The sequence below is a fragment of the Chiloscyllium plagiosum genome, unplaced genomic scaffold (genome assembly GCF_037043375.1).
Source record: "Chiloscyllium plagiosum isolate Xiang-an unplaced genomic scaffold, Cpla_swu_hap1 HiC_scaffold_14, whole genome shotgun sequence".
Lineage (NCBI taxonomy): Eukaryota > Metazoa > Chordata > Chondrichthyes > Orectolobiformes > Hemiscylliidae > Chiloscyllium > Chiloscyllium plagiosum.
Window position 1 is genome coordinate 79,860,472 of NW_028270152.1, and position 12,845 is coordinate 79,873,316.

The 12,845-nt window shown below is 43.6% G+C and overlaps 1 protein-coding gene across 1 annotated transcript in view; it reads left to right on the forward strand.

Annotated features, from left to right (window-relative positions):
* Positions 1-12,845, forward strand: part of LOC122559109 (nuclear receptor subfamily 2 group C member 2) — a 155,208-nt gene that overhangs the window by 53,515 nt on the left and 88,848 nt on the right. The window contains exons 6-7 of the mRNA XM_087994559.1: positions 4,268-4,364; positions 11,404-11,588. Coding sequence (XP_087850685.1) covers positions 4,268-4,364; positions 11,404-11,588 — 282 coding nt within the window. The remainder of the gene's footprint in view (positions 1-4,267; positions 4,365-11,403; positions 11,589-12,845) is intronic.

Consider the following 12,845-nt stretch of genomic DNA (forward strand, 5'->3'; position numbering starts at 1 on the left):
CAGAGGGACGTAGATAAGCTGCAGAACTGGGCTGAGAGGTGGCAAATGGAGTTTAATGGTGATTCACTTTGGAAGGAGCAACGTGAATAGAGCACTAGACTAATAGTAAGATTCTTGGTAGTGTAGATGAGCAGATGTACATGGATCCCTGAAAGTTGCCACCCAGGTTGATAGGATTGTTAAGAAGGCATAGTGTGATAGCTTTTATTGTTGGAGAGATTGAGTTTTGCAGCCGTGAGGTCATGCTGCAGATGTACAAAACTCTGGTGTGGCCCCACTTGGAGAATTGTGTATAGCAATGGTGACTGCATTATAGGAAGATTAGATTCCTTGCAGTGTGGAAACAGGTCCTTTGGCCCAACAAGTCCCCACCAACTCTCCGAAGAGTAACCTACCCAGACTCATTTCCCTACATTTACCCCTGACTAATGCACCTAACACTGTGGACGATTTAGCTTGGCCAATTCACCTGACCTGCACATCTTAAGGATTTCCTGAAGAAGGGCTTATGCCCGAAACGTCGATTCTCCTGTTCCTTTGATGCTGCCTGGCCTGCTGCGCTTTTCCACCAACACATTTTCCAGTACAAATCTATCACTCCTCAATTTAAAGCTCTGATCTCCAGCATCTGCAGTCCTCACTTTGTCCGAATGATAGATAGAGGATAGATGTCAGAGGTAGTTTCTTTACTCAGAGAGTAGTAGGAGCGTGGAATGGCCTGCCTGTAACTCGCCAACTTTAAGGGCATTTAAGTGGTCATTGGATAGACATATGGATGAAAGTGGAATCGTGTAGGTTAGATGGGCTTCAGATTAGTTTTGCAGGTCTGTGCAACATGGAGCGCTGAAGGACCTATACTGCATGTTGTATGAGTTTAATATAGCTAAATGTGAGGCCTTGCATTTTGGAAAGTCAAATCAAAGTTGGAGTTTCATGGTGAATGGTAGGGCCTTAAGGAGTGCATTGGAACAGAGGATCTCGAAGCTCAGGTTCATAGTTCAGAAGGTGGAGTGACAGGAAGAAGGCTTTTGGCACACTGGCCTTCATCAGTCAGGGCATTGAGTAAAGAAGTAGAGAGTGTAGTGCTGGAAGAGCACAGCAGGTCAGGCAGCATCCGAGGAGCAGGAAAATCGACGTTTCGGGCAAAAGCCCTTCATCAGGAAATGGGAATCCTCATTCCTAATGAAGGGCTTTTGCCCGAAACGTCGATTTTCTGCTCCTCGGATGCTGCCTTACCTGCTGTGCTTTTCCAGCACCAAACTCTCGACTCTAATCTCCAGCATCTGCAGTCCTCATTGAGTAAAGAAGTTGGGAAGTTATGTTGCAGTTATACAGGACATTGGTGAGGTCACACTTGGAGTATTCTGTTCAGTTTGGTCACCCTGTTATAGAAAAGATGTTATTCAAAAAAAGAGTGCAGAGGAAATTTACACGAATGTTGCCCAGACTCAATGGCCTTGAGTTGTAGGGAGAACTTGGACAAGCTAGGACTTTTTTCTTTAGAGTGTAGGAGACTGAGGGCAGAACTTAAGAGGTGTATAAGATCAGGAGAGGCATGGATAGGGTGAATACACTCCGTGTTTTCCCCAGGGTTGGGAAATCGCAGACTAGAGGGCATCAGTTTGAGGTTGGAATAAAAGGGAACCTGAGGGGCAGCATTTTTACACGGAGCGTGCTACGCGTATAGAATGAGCTGCCAGCGGATGTGGTTGAGTCAGGTACGTTAACATTTCAAAGGAATTTGGACAAATATATGGATAGGAATGGATTAGAAGGACATGGGACAAGTGCAGGGAACGGGTTTGCATAGAAAGATTTTTTTGGAACTGTTTGGGCTCAAGGTCAGTCTCTGTGCTCCAGGGCACTATGACTCTAAACGTGAGGTGATGCACTTGCGCAGGACAAACAAGGCAAGAGAATACATGATGAATGGTTGAACCCAGGGAAGCACCAAGGATCAGAGGGACCTTGTTGTACATATATACCAGCACTATGAAGTTCAGGGCAGGTTCATAGATTCATACATTGCAGAAAAGGCCCACCAAGTCTGCACTGACATAATTGCCACGAAAAGTGCACTAGTCCCAATTTCCTGCACTTGTCCCATATACTTGAATGTTATGATGTTTGAAATACTCAGCTAAATATCTTTTAAAGGTTATAGGATTTCGAGCCTCCACTACCTTCCCACGTGGTTAAATTTGATAAGAAGGCATATGATATACTTGTCTTTATTAGCCAAAGCATTGAGTTTAAGAGCAGGGAGATGATGCTGAAATGATATAAAATATTGTTGAGGCCCCAGCTAGAGTATTGTGTGCAGTCTGGAATCCACATTATAAAGTGCAGAAGGGATTTATCAAAGTTTTGCCTGAGCTGAAGAGTTCTGGGTAAGAAAAGCGATTAAGCACATTGGAGTTGTTTTCCTTCGTGCAGAGGAAATTGAGAGGGGATATTAAGATGTATTAGTCTCTTCACCACTGATGCTCACCAGAAGCAGCATCTTCCAGATGCACTACAGAAATTCACCAAAGAACTTGAGAAAGCATCTTCCAAACACACCGGCACTTCCATCTGGAAGGACAAGGGGATACGTGGGAACACTGCCAACTGCAAATTTCCCTCCAAGCCACTGACCATCCTGACTTTGAAATGTATCTCTGTTCCTACATTGTCACTGGGTCAAAGTCCTGGAATTCCCTCGCTAAGGGCATTGTGAGTCAACCTACAAGCATGTGGACTGCAGTGGCTCAAGAAGGCAGTTCACCATCACTTTCTCAAGGGGGCAACTAGGGACTGACAATAAAAATGCTGGCCAGTCAGTGATGTCCACATCCCAGCAAGTGATTTAAAAAACAATTGAGGGCGATAGATCAGGTAGACAGGAAAAAACATTTCCACTTGATGGAGGGATCATTCACCAGCGGATGCAGTGTTATACAGCTGCCCAGACCCCTCAAAATATTTTAAGAAGGTAATCGAGACCCAAACTTTTTTTAAAAGCAAATGTGAAGTGCCTGTTCCAGACTGGCCAAACTACTCAAGTTTAAGCTAAACACAATATATTTAAACGCTGTAGTTAAAATACAACCGAAGAAAGAGGAATCTAGAAAAACTTAACAGAATAATAGATACAGTAACTGCGACTAATTAACTGTTCTAATGTAGTAACATTTCTTAAACACACTCCTGGGCAAAAAGGAAAATTCAGACACAGATTCTCCCATGTCAGGAAGAAAAATGAAATCAAGAGAAAATTCAGAGAGAAACAGCCAGGAGACATTCACTGAAGCTTCCAACTCTGTTGAGACCCCGGTAGCTTCTGATGCTCCTCAGAAATCCTGATCTGAGAGAGCTGGCTACACCCATGGGCTGCATTAAAAAAAAAACCAAGGCCTCCTATGCTGTTTATTAAAGTGATCTGCACTAGCCAGCTCAGTCCTGAAGAAGGATTATACCCGAAACATTGACTCTCTTGTTCCTCAGATGCTTGAAGTGCTGTGCTTGCTCCAGCACTGTGCTTTAATAACTCTGACTCTTGAGCATCTGCAGTCTTCACTTTCTCCTAGCTCAGTACCTCTGCCTTGCAACCTCTCTTCAAAAAACACAGGACAAAATGGCTTGATAAAGTGACAGCATCATCACAATTGATTTAAAGTAAGGGTCAGATGATTTAAAGGAGATGTAATGAGAAACCTTTTCACCCAGACGATGGTAGGAATCTGAAACTCAATGTCTGTAATGAGGGTGGGAAAGGCAGAAGCCCTCATAGTATTTAAGGAGTATTTAATATGCACTTACAACGCCAAAAGTAAAAAAAAAATGGAATTAAAACAGGTTTTTGACCGGTTTGGACATGATGGGCTAAAGGGCCTTTTTCTGTGCTCTGTATCAAATAAAAGGTTTTAAGTAATATAGTGAAAGTATGAGGCCCCAGTACAGATCCCTAGGAGTCATAGCCTGCTAATATGGATAGTTCCTCCATTTTTCTGCACACTGTGTCTTACATTATAACCTGTTATCCACCCCAAACAAAGACACACTCTGAACCCATCTTGCTAATAATTTGCTATTTGGACCTTACCAGAAATTTTACAGACTTTCTTGTCAACATCCATATATACAATCATATCCATCACATTCTCACTGGTCTTCTGTGGTCAGATCATATTTCTTAACTATGATGTTACGTGAGACTTGGAGGTAGAATAGAGAACTCTTATCAGGTTATACACGTTATGAAGTCTTATTTTCTGTTTTCTTTCAGCCCGACTAACCTGTTTGAATCAGGAGCTTTGGTGAATATTCAGCAGCCGCTAATACAGACAGACAGTGCTGGTGTCCTAATGGCTGTGGACTCAAAGGTACAGAGATCTTTTTGTCTGATAAATATATTGCGGTTCCAATTAGAGGAGTCATTCTGTCACATGATTTATGTGACACATTGATACATATATTATATAAAATAGAATTCTCCCTAATTTGTTGTCAGGTCATATCTTTCTTCAGATATGGTGAAAAAAGTTTGTTACATGCAATGTGTCTTTCCTGAATGAACCTGGTGCCCTTTCAGTGCAACAGCACACTATTTTCACAGTATCATTGGCTTTCATTTGTATATTAATATTATCCCAGATGTTTGAGTAACTGAAAATCATTGAGCACTGACTGGAGTTGGAGCAACTTTATCTTGCTCCTTTTCATGATTAATCTGTTTCAATGTCAACTTTTAATGGGCTGGTAAAACTGACGAGCTGTCTGCCAGATGCCCTTTGAGGGCTGTCAAAGCACACAAACTAGTTTATATTTGACTCATTTATTATAATTTGGCACAGCTAGAAAAGCAGACAAGGATTCCCTAATATGACGAATGTGTCAGTGGAAGAGGGGTATTGTCCACAGGCTTGGAAAGTTAAATGGATGAGATTGAGAGGGGAAGAATAAATTGCGCAGAGTTGAGATCTCGGACTGTGCAGTGATCGAGATACTCTCTCGACAGAGATTGGTAGTGGATGGAAAGTATTCTGTCCAGAGGTTGGTGACCAGTGCTGTCCCGCAGGGATCTTCTCTTGGGCTTCTGCTCTTTACAGTTTTTATAAATGACTTGGATGAAGAAGTGGAAGGGTGGGTTCGTAAGTATGTCACAAGTTCTGTCATTGAGAAAACCTGGCATGTAAATTCATCACATAACCAACCTTGAAGATTGAGAATTAGTTTGAGATCAGCAACCTTTTTTCTGACATGGGATGTGGGCATCACTGGCGAGGCCAGTATTTATTGCCCATTCCTCGTTGCCTGGTCTGAAGTCACATATAGGACAGATCTTCCTCCTTGAAGGACATTAATGAACCTGAGGTTTTTATAAAAATCAGCACTGATTGCATGTTTGCATTAGACATTTATTTAAAATTCCAGATTTTTGTTTTAAAATTCAGATTTCACCATTTGCCATTGTGGGATTCAAAGCCTATTCTCCAGAACAGAGATCTCAAGAACTCCATCTGCCACTTCTCAGCCTATCTCTGCATCCTGTCAGTGTCTTGTTGCAGCCTGCAGCAGCCCTCGACAACATTTACAACACCATTGACCTTTGTGTTATCGGCAAACTTACGAACCCACCCTTCCACTTCTTCATCCAAGTCATTTATAAAAACTATAAAGAGCAGAAGCCCAAGAGAACACAGAACATAGAAAAATACAGCGCAGTACAGGCCCTTTGGCCCTCGATGTTGCGCCGATCCAAGCCCACCTAACCTACACTAGCCCACTATCCTCCATATGCCTATCCAATGCCCGTTTAAATGCCCATGAAGAGGGAGAGTCCACCACTGCTACTGACAGGGCATTCCATGAACTCACGACTCGCTGAGTAAAGAACCTACCCCTAACATCTGTCCTATACCTACCACCCCTTAATTTAAAGCTATGCCCCCTCGTAATAGCTGACTCCATACGTGGAAAAAGGTTCTCATGGTCAACCCTATCAAACCCTAATCATCTTCTACACCTCTATCTAGTCATCCCTAAACCTTCTTTTCTCCCTGTGGGACAGCACTGGTCACCAACTTCTAGACAGACTACTTTCCATCCACTACCAATCTCTGTCTTCTTTTGTCCAGCCAATTCTGTATTCAGACAGCCAGATTTCCCCATATCCCATACCTCCTAACTTTCCGAATGAGCCTACTGTGGGGAACCTTATCAAATGTCTTACTGAAATCTTTGTGCCACATCCACTGCTCGACCTTCATCAACTTGTCTTGTTGCATCTCAGATAACTCAGTAAGGCTTGTGAGGCATGACCTGCTCCTTCACAAAGCCATGCTGACTATCTTTAATCAAACTATGCTTTTCTAAACACTCATAAATCCGATTTCAGAGAATCCTTTCCAGGACTTTGCTTACCACAGATGTAAGTCTGACTGGTCTGTAATTCCCAGGTTTTTTCTTTATTCTCTTTCTTGATCTGAGGAACAACATTCACCTCCCTCCAATCAGCCTGTGCTACTCCCGTGGAGAGTGAAGATGCAAAGATCCTCACCAGAGGCGCAGCAATCTCATTCCTCACTTCCAGTAGAAACCTTTTGATATATCTGGTCTGACACTGGGGACTTATCTGTCTTGATGCTTCCCAGAATTTCCAGCACATCCACTTTCTTAACATCAGTCTGTTGAAGCCTGTTAACCTGTCCATTGCATTCTCACTATCAAAAAGATCTCTCTTGCTAGTGAATACTGAAGCAAAAAACTCATTTAGGGCCTCCCCACTTCTTCAGACTCCTGGCACAAGTTCCCTCCGCTATCCGTGATCAGCCCTACCCTCTCCCTGACAATTGTATTATTCCTCACGTAAGTGTAGAATGCCTTTGGGTTTTCCTTAATCCTTCCCACCAAAGCTTTTCCATGCCCTCTCCTTGCTCTCCTCAGTCCATTTTTGAGTTCTTTCCTATCTACCCTCTAATCCTCTAAAGCTGTGCCAGATCCTTGCTTCCTCGACCTTAAGTAAGCTTTCTTCTTCCTCTTGATGAGAAGCTCCTCTTCTCTTGTCATCCACACCTTACCATTCCTTGTCTATCTCAGTGGGACAAAGTTATCCAACATTCGCAACATGTGCTCCTTAAACAGCCTCCATATATCTGTTGTGAGTTTCCCGTAGAACAATTGTTCCCAACTTATACTCCACAGCTTCTGTCTATTAGCAGTATAATTTCCCCTCCCCCAATTAAGTATCTTCTCATAATGTCTGTTCCTATCCTTCTCCGTAGCTACAGCAAAGGTGAGGCGGTTGTGGTCACTATCACTGAAATACTCTCCCACCGAGAGATCTGACACCTGGCTTGGGTCGTTGCCGAACACTAAATCTAATACGGCCTCCCCTTCCAGTTGGCAGATCTACATTTTGAGTTGCTGGACACACTTGACAAAATCTGCTCCATCCAGACCATCTGCTCTAAGGAGGTTTCAATCAATATAGTGGAAGTTGAAGTCACCCATAACAAAAACTCTGTTAAATCTGCATCTTTCCAAGATCTGCTGTCCGTCTCTCTGCTGCTCCTTTTCTCCAGCTGTTTTGGATTCTCTAATTAGTAATGCTACTCCCCTCCTCTTTTACCCCCTCCCTGTTCTTTTTCAAAGATCTAAATCCTTTAATGTCCAGCAACCATTCCTACCCCTGTGAAATCCATGGCCACAAAATTGTAGTTCCAAGTACTGATCCATGCTCTAAGTTCATCATGCTTATTCCTGACACCTTGCATTGAAACAGACACACTTTAACCCATCCCTTTGCCCTATCAACTGTGTATCCTTCCTGACAGATCCTCTGCATTCTATTTCAGCCTGTTCAACAACTACCCTTTCCTCTGATCTCTAGTTCCCACCCCCCTGCCAAGCTAGTTTAAACCCTCCCTAGGTGCTCTTGCACATCTCCCTTGCAGGACATGGGTGCCACTCCAGTTTAAGTGCAATCCGTCGTTCATGTACAGGTCCCACCTTCTGCAGAAGGTACCCCAATGATCTACATATCTGAAGCCCTCCCTCCTTCACCAGCCCTGTAGACATGTGTTTAGCTGCACTCATTGCCTGTTCCTCTCCTGACTAGTATGTGGCACTGGTAGTAATCCTGAGATTACTACCCTGCTCATCCTGCTTTTTAGCTTCCAATCTAACTCCCTGAAATTACTTTCGATCCTCATCCCTTTTCCTAGCCATGTCATTCTGGGTTCACCATGACTTCTGGCTGCTCACCCCCCACCCCCACCCCCCCCTCAGAATCTTGTAGACTCGATCAGAGACCTCCCGGACTGTGGCACCTGGGTTGCAGTATACCTTCCGAGAGTCCCGTTCACAGATCTCCTGCTCATTTCTCTAACTATAGAGTCTCCTACCATTAGTACTTGTGTGTTCACTACCCTGTGCTTCCCTTCTGAGCCACAGAGCCAGACTTAGTGCCAAAGACCTGGCCACTCTGGCTTTCCCCGACTGAGCGGAATGGCAACAGGGGATCTCTGCACTGCCTGCCTGTTCCCTTTCCGTTCCCTAACTGTAACCCATCTACATTTGTCCTGTACCTGAGGTGAGACAACCTCCCTATAACTCCTCTCTATTACCCCCTCTGCCTTCCAAATATCCGAAATTCATCGAGCTCCAGCTCCAGTTCCCTAACACAGTTTCCGAGGATGAAGTCAGTGGGGGCCCTAGTGGTGATCCTTACTGCTCACATCCTACAGGAGGAACATGCAACTGCCCTAACATCCATTCCCACTGTTCTGAATTCCGAAAAAGACTTGCGATAAAACTAGTAACCTCACCGAATCAGCGCACAAACCTTTTTTTTTGGTTAGCGGAGGAGGATGGGTGGGAGACGCAACCTAAATAGTGTTTCAGGTAAAGCAACTACCCAAATATATTACCTCACTTACTCAGCAGTCCTGTGTCTGTTCCTGGTCAGCGTGCACTCTGTCTATTCACGAGATAAGGTATTAAAGGAGGAATTTACCTTCCGGGCAGCTCCCGGTCCTCGTTCTCACCCCTGCTGCTACTGCTGCAAAAATGAAGGCTGCTGCTATCTTGGGGACAGTCCATATCACAATAGAGGAGGTGTTGGATGAATTTGAATTTATGTACGTGGATAAAACTCCTGGTCCTGACCAGATATATCCAGGAACCCTGCAAAGAGGTTCGGGAAGAAATTGCAGGGGCACTGGCTGATATTTTTGCAGCATCATTAGCCATGAGTGAGGCCCTGGAAGACTGGAGGATAGCGAATGTTGTACCATTATTCAAGAAGGGCTGCAAAGAAAAACCTGGGAATTATAGACTAGGTCACTTTAGCATCTGTGTTTGTAATTTACTTGAGAAGATTTTGAAATGTTCTAAATACATACATTTAGAAAGACAGGGTTTGATTAGGAGTAGTCAGCGTGACTTTGAGAGTGGAAGATCATGCCTTGCAAATTTGTTAGAGTTCTTTGATGAAGTGATTAGGAAGGTTGACAAAAGCAGGGCGGTAAAGCTAACTTGTATGGATTTCAGTGATGCTTTTGATAAGATTCCACGTGGTAGACTGCTCTGGAATGTTAGATTGCATGGAATCCAGGGCTAGCTGGCAAATTGGATACAAAATTGGCTTGATGATCAGAAGCAGAGGGTAATGGTGGAGGGATGTTTGTTAGACTGGAGGCCTGTGACTAGTGGAGTGCCTCAGGGGTCAGTGCTGGGGCCCCTTACTGTTTGTTATCTATATTAATGATTTGGATCAGAATATACAAGGCATGATTGGTAAGTTAGCAGATAATACTAAAATAGGCAGTACCATGGACAGTGAGGAAGGTTGATCACCTGGGGAAGTGGGCCGAGAAATGGCAAATGGAGTTTAATATAAATAAGTATGAGGTCTTGCATTTTGGAAAGTCAAATCAAGGTAGGAGTTTCATGGTGAATGGTAAGACCTTAAGGAGTTTAGTGGAACAGAGGGACCTTGGAGTTCCAGTTCACAGTTCTCTGAAAGTGGAGTCACAGGTAGACAGGGCAGTGAAGAATGGTTTTGGCACACTGGCCATCAGTCAAGACATTCAGTATAGAAGTTGGGAATTTATGTTGCAGTTATACAGGGCCTCACTTAGAATGTTGTATTCAGTTTTGGTCACTTTGTTATAGGAAGGATGTTATTAAACTGGGAATAGTGCAGAAGAAATTTACAAGGATGTTGCCAGGACCCAATGGTCTGAGTTATAGAGAGAAGTCGAACAAGTTAGGACTTTTTTCTGTAGCGTGTAGGAGACTGAGGGGGTAACCTTATAGAGGTGTATAAGATCATGAGACGCACTCTCACGATTGAGTGAATGCACTCAGTCTTTTTCCCAGAATGGGGAATCGAAGACCAGAGGGCATCAGTTTAAGGTTAGAGGGGAAGGAATAAAAGGGAATCTGAGGGACACCCTTCTTACACAGAGGGTGGTACACATATGGAATGAGCTGCCACCGAAAGTGGTTGAAGTGGGTACATTAATAATATTTCAAAATAATTTGGAAAGGATTAGAAGGACATGGGACAAGTGCAGGGAAATGGGGTTAGCGTGGACATACATTTTGGTCGGTGTGGACCGGTTTAGGCCAAAAGACCTGTCTGTTGAACACTTTCAAGTTGTGAACCCTCTGTTACCACCCCACCCCCACACCCCATTGTCCTGCCAGTCTTCCATGTGATCATTTAATCTGGACAACCATCATCCTTTCTCCCCCAGCACTCCACCCCCAAGCTCCTCCACAATTCACTTCACTTTATGGGCGGCACGGTGGCACAGTGGTTAGCACTGCTGCCTCACAGCGCCTGAGACCCGGGTTCAATTCCCGCCTCAGGCGACTGACTGTGTGGAGTTTGCACGTTCTCCCCGTGTCTGTGTGGGTTTCCTCCGGGTGCTCCGGTTTCCTCCCACAGTCCAAAAGATGTGCAGGGTCAGGTGAATTGGCCATGCTAAATTGCCCGTAGTGTTAGGTAAGAGGTAAATGTAGGGGTATGGGTGGGTTTCGCTTCGGCGGGTCGGTGTGGACTTGTTGGGCCGAAGGGCCTGTTTCCACACTGTAATGTAATCTAATCTAATGTAATCTAATCTAATCTAATCTCTGAAGAGTCATCGAGACTTGAAATGCTAACTTGCATTCTCTCCATGGCTGCTGCCTGACCCACTGTGATCTCCTGCATTTTTTTGTTTTCATTTCAGGATTGACTGTGTGTATTCTTCTTCAGCAAGCTTATAATGTTCCTTTGTTGTGCAGTGATCCTCTGGATTGTTAGTAAACTCTGCTCAGATTGTCTGACTCAAGGTGCCTTGGTATCATAGGTACCTCTCACAGTGTGTAGATGAGTACAATGATCAGTTTCTCTGTATCTCCTTGTTTTAGGCTGAAGCAAGCCAAGGTGATTTGAGTACACTGGCTAATGTCATCACCTCACTAACAGACCTCAGCAAGGGCAAGGAGGAGTCACAGAGCCTGGGTGACTTGACAGCAATTGAAGCACTTCATAATGGAGACATCAATATCACAGAACTGCAGCAAGAGGACCAGTCTACCAATGAGATTACACGGTACACAACCACCACTCAATGTGCCAGCCACCTGTAACCTCATGGCTCCCTGTCTGGGTTCTCTGAATAAAGAGCAAAACGATGACTTATCACTATTTCCACTTTAACTGATGATGTGAGTCGCAATCAGTCAAAATGGCAGTCTGTGTTTTGGTTCTGGTAATCAGGGATTATTTTTGGAGTTTATTAGTGCTTGCTTCAGTAAAAGCTGTATTAGTTGTTGAGTTTCTGTAGCACCAGTGTAAAAATGAAAATCAGAACCTGTTGTACAGTGACCAGCTTACCATACAGTTTTTCTCTCAGAAAGGAGTGCCCGCTGTCGCATTTACTTATGGTGTCCCAGGGAGAATGATTGCTACTGGAATGTGTATAAGTTTATCATAGTTGGTAACAAGATCTTTGGCTGCAACACTTCCTACACTCAGCTATTTTGTCAGCACTGACTTTTTAGATTTGCATGTGAAGAATGGATGTTTAAGCAAGTTCACAGAGGCAGTATCTCCAGAGAGAAGAAGAAATAGTGAGGTCCCTGAGTCAGCGATCATTATTTACTTGTATGCAGAGATAGCTGTAACCGGGAATATACTGACCTGAATCTTGTTGTGATATTAGTGAAGTTGTCCACATCAGTGTTATCATAAGTCTGGCAGCAACTTCTGTTGCCATCTGCAGGTCTATGGTGAACTATGGAAATCGTGAAGTTGATGTAGTCATACCTGCTCTTTTGTAGGCACCTTGTTGCAGGCCTCATTATAGAGTTAGTATTGAAGTATCTTTAGTGATGTGAATTTGGGTATTTGCCTGCTAATCTCACACTATTAAATTGCTGAAAAATGTTGAGCTGGTGCTTTCTGTAATGTGTTATATCATGTAATAATTGATCATTATTGATGAACAATCGTCTGGCCTTTAATTGTTTTTTCAAATATGGAGTATCATCCTTTCAGGGGAAAATTAATGTTGCACCATAAATACAATAAAATATTATTTCCTTTCTCCATTTTTCTGTTTTACCATTTTCACTTGATTTCACCTATACAAAGTAAATGTAATTTATTAAGTTCCTTATGAAGATTTGTAGCTTGTGTTGTGGATGTGGTTGTGGGTTAACTCGCCAATATTTATAAATATCAAGCGGAGTAAAACAAGAATGCTTCATGGAAGTCACACTGAGGTTGTTGTCTAGCATAGTGACAAAACGTTTGCATGACAACACACCAGCTTGGCGAGCAAGCCTACGACCACATCCACAACCCA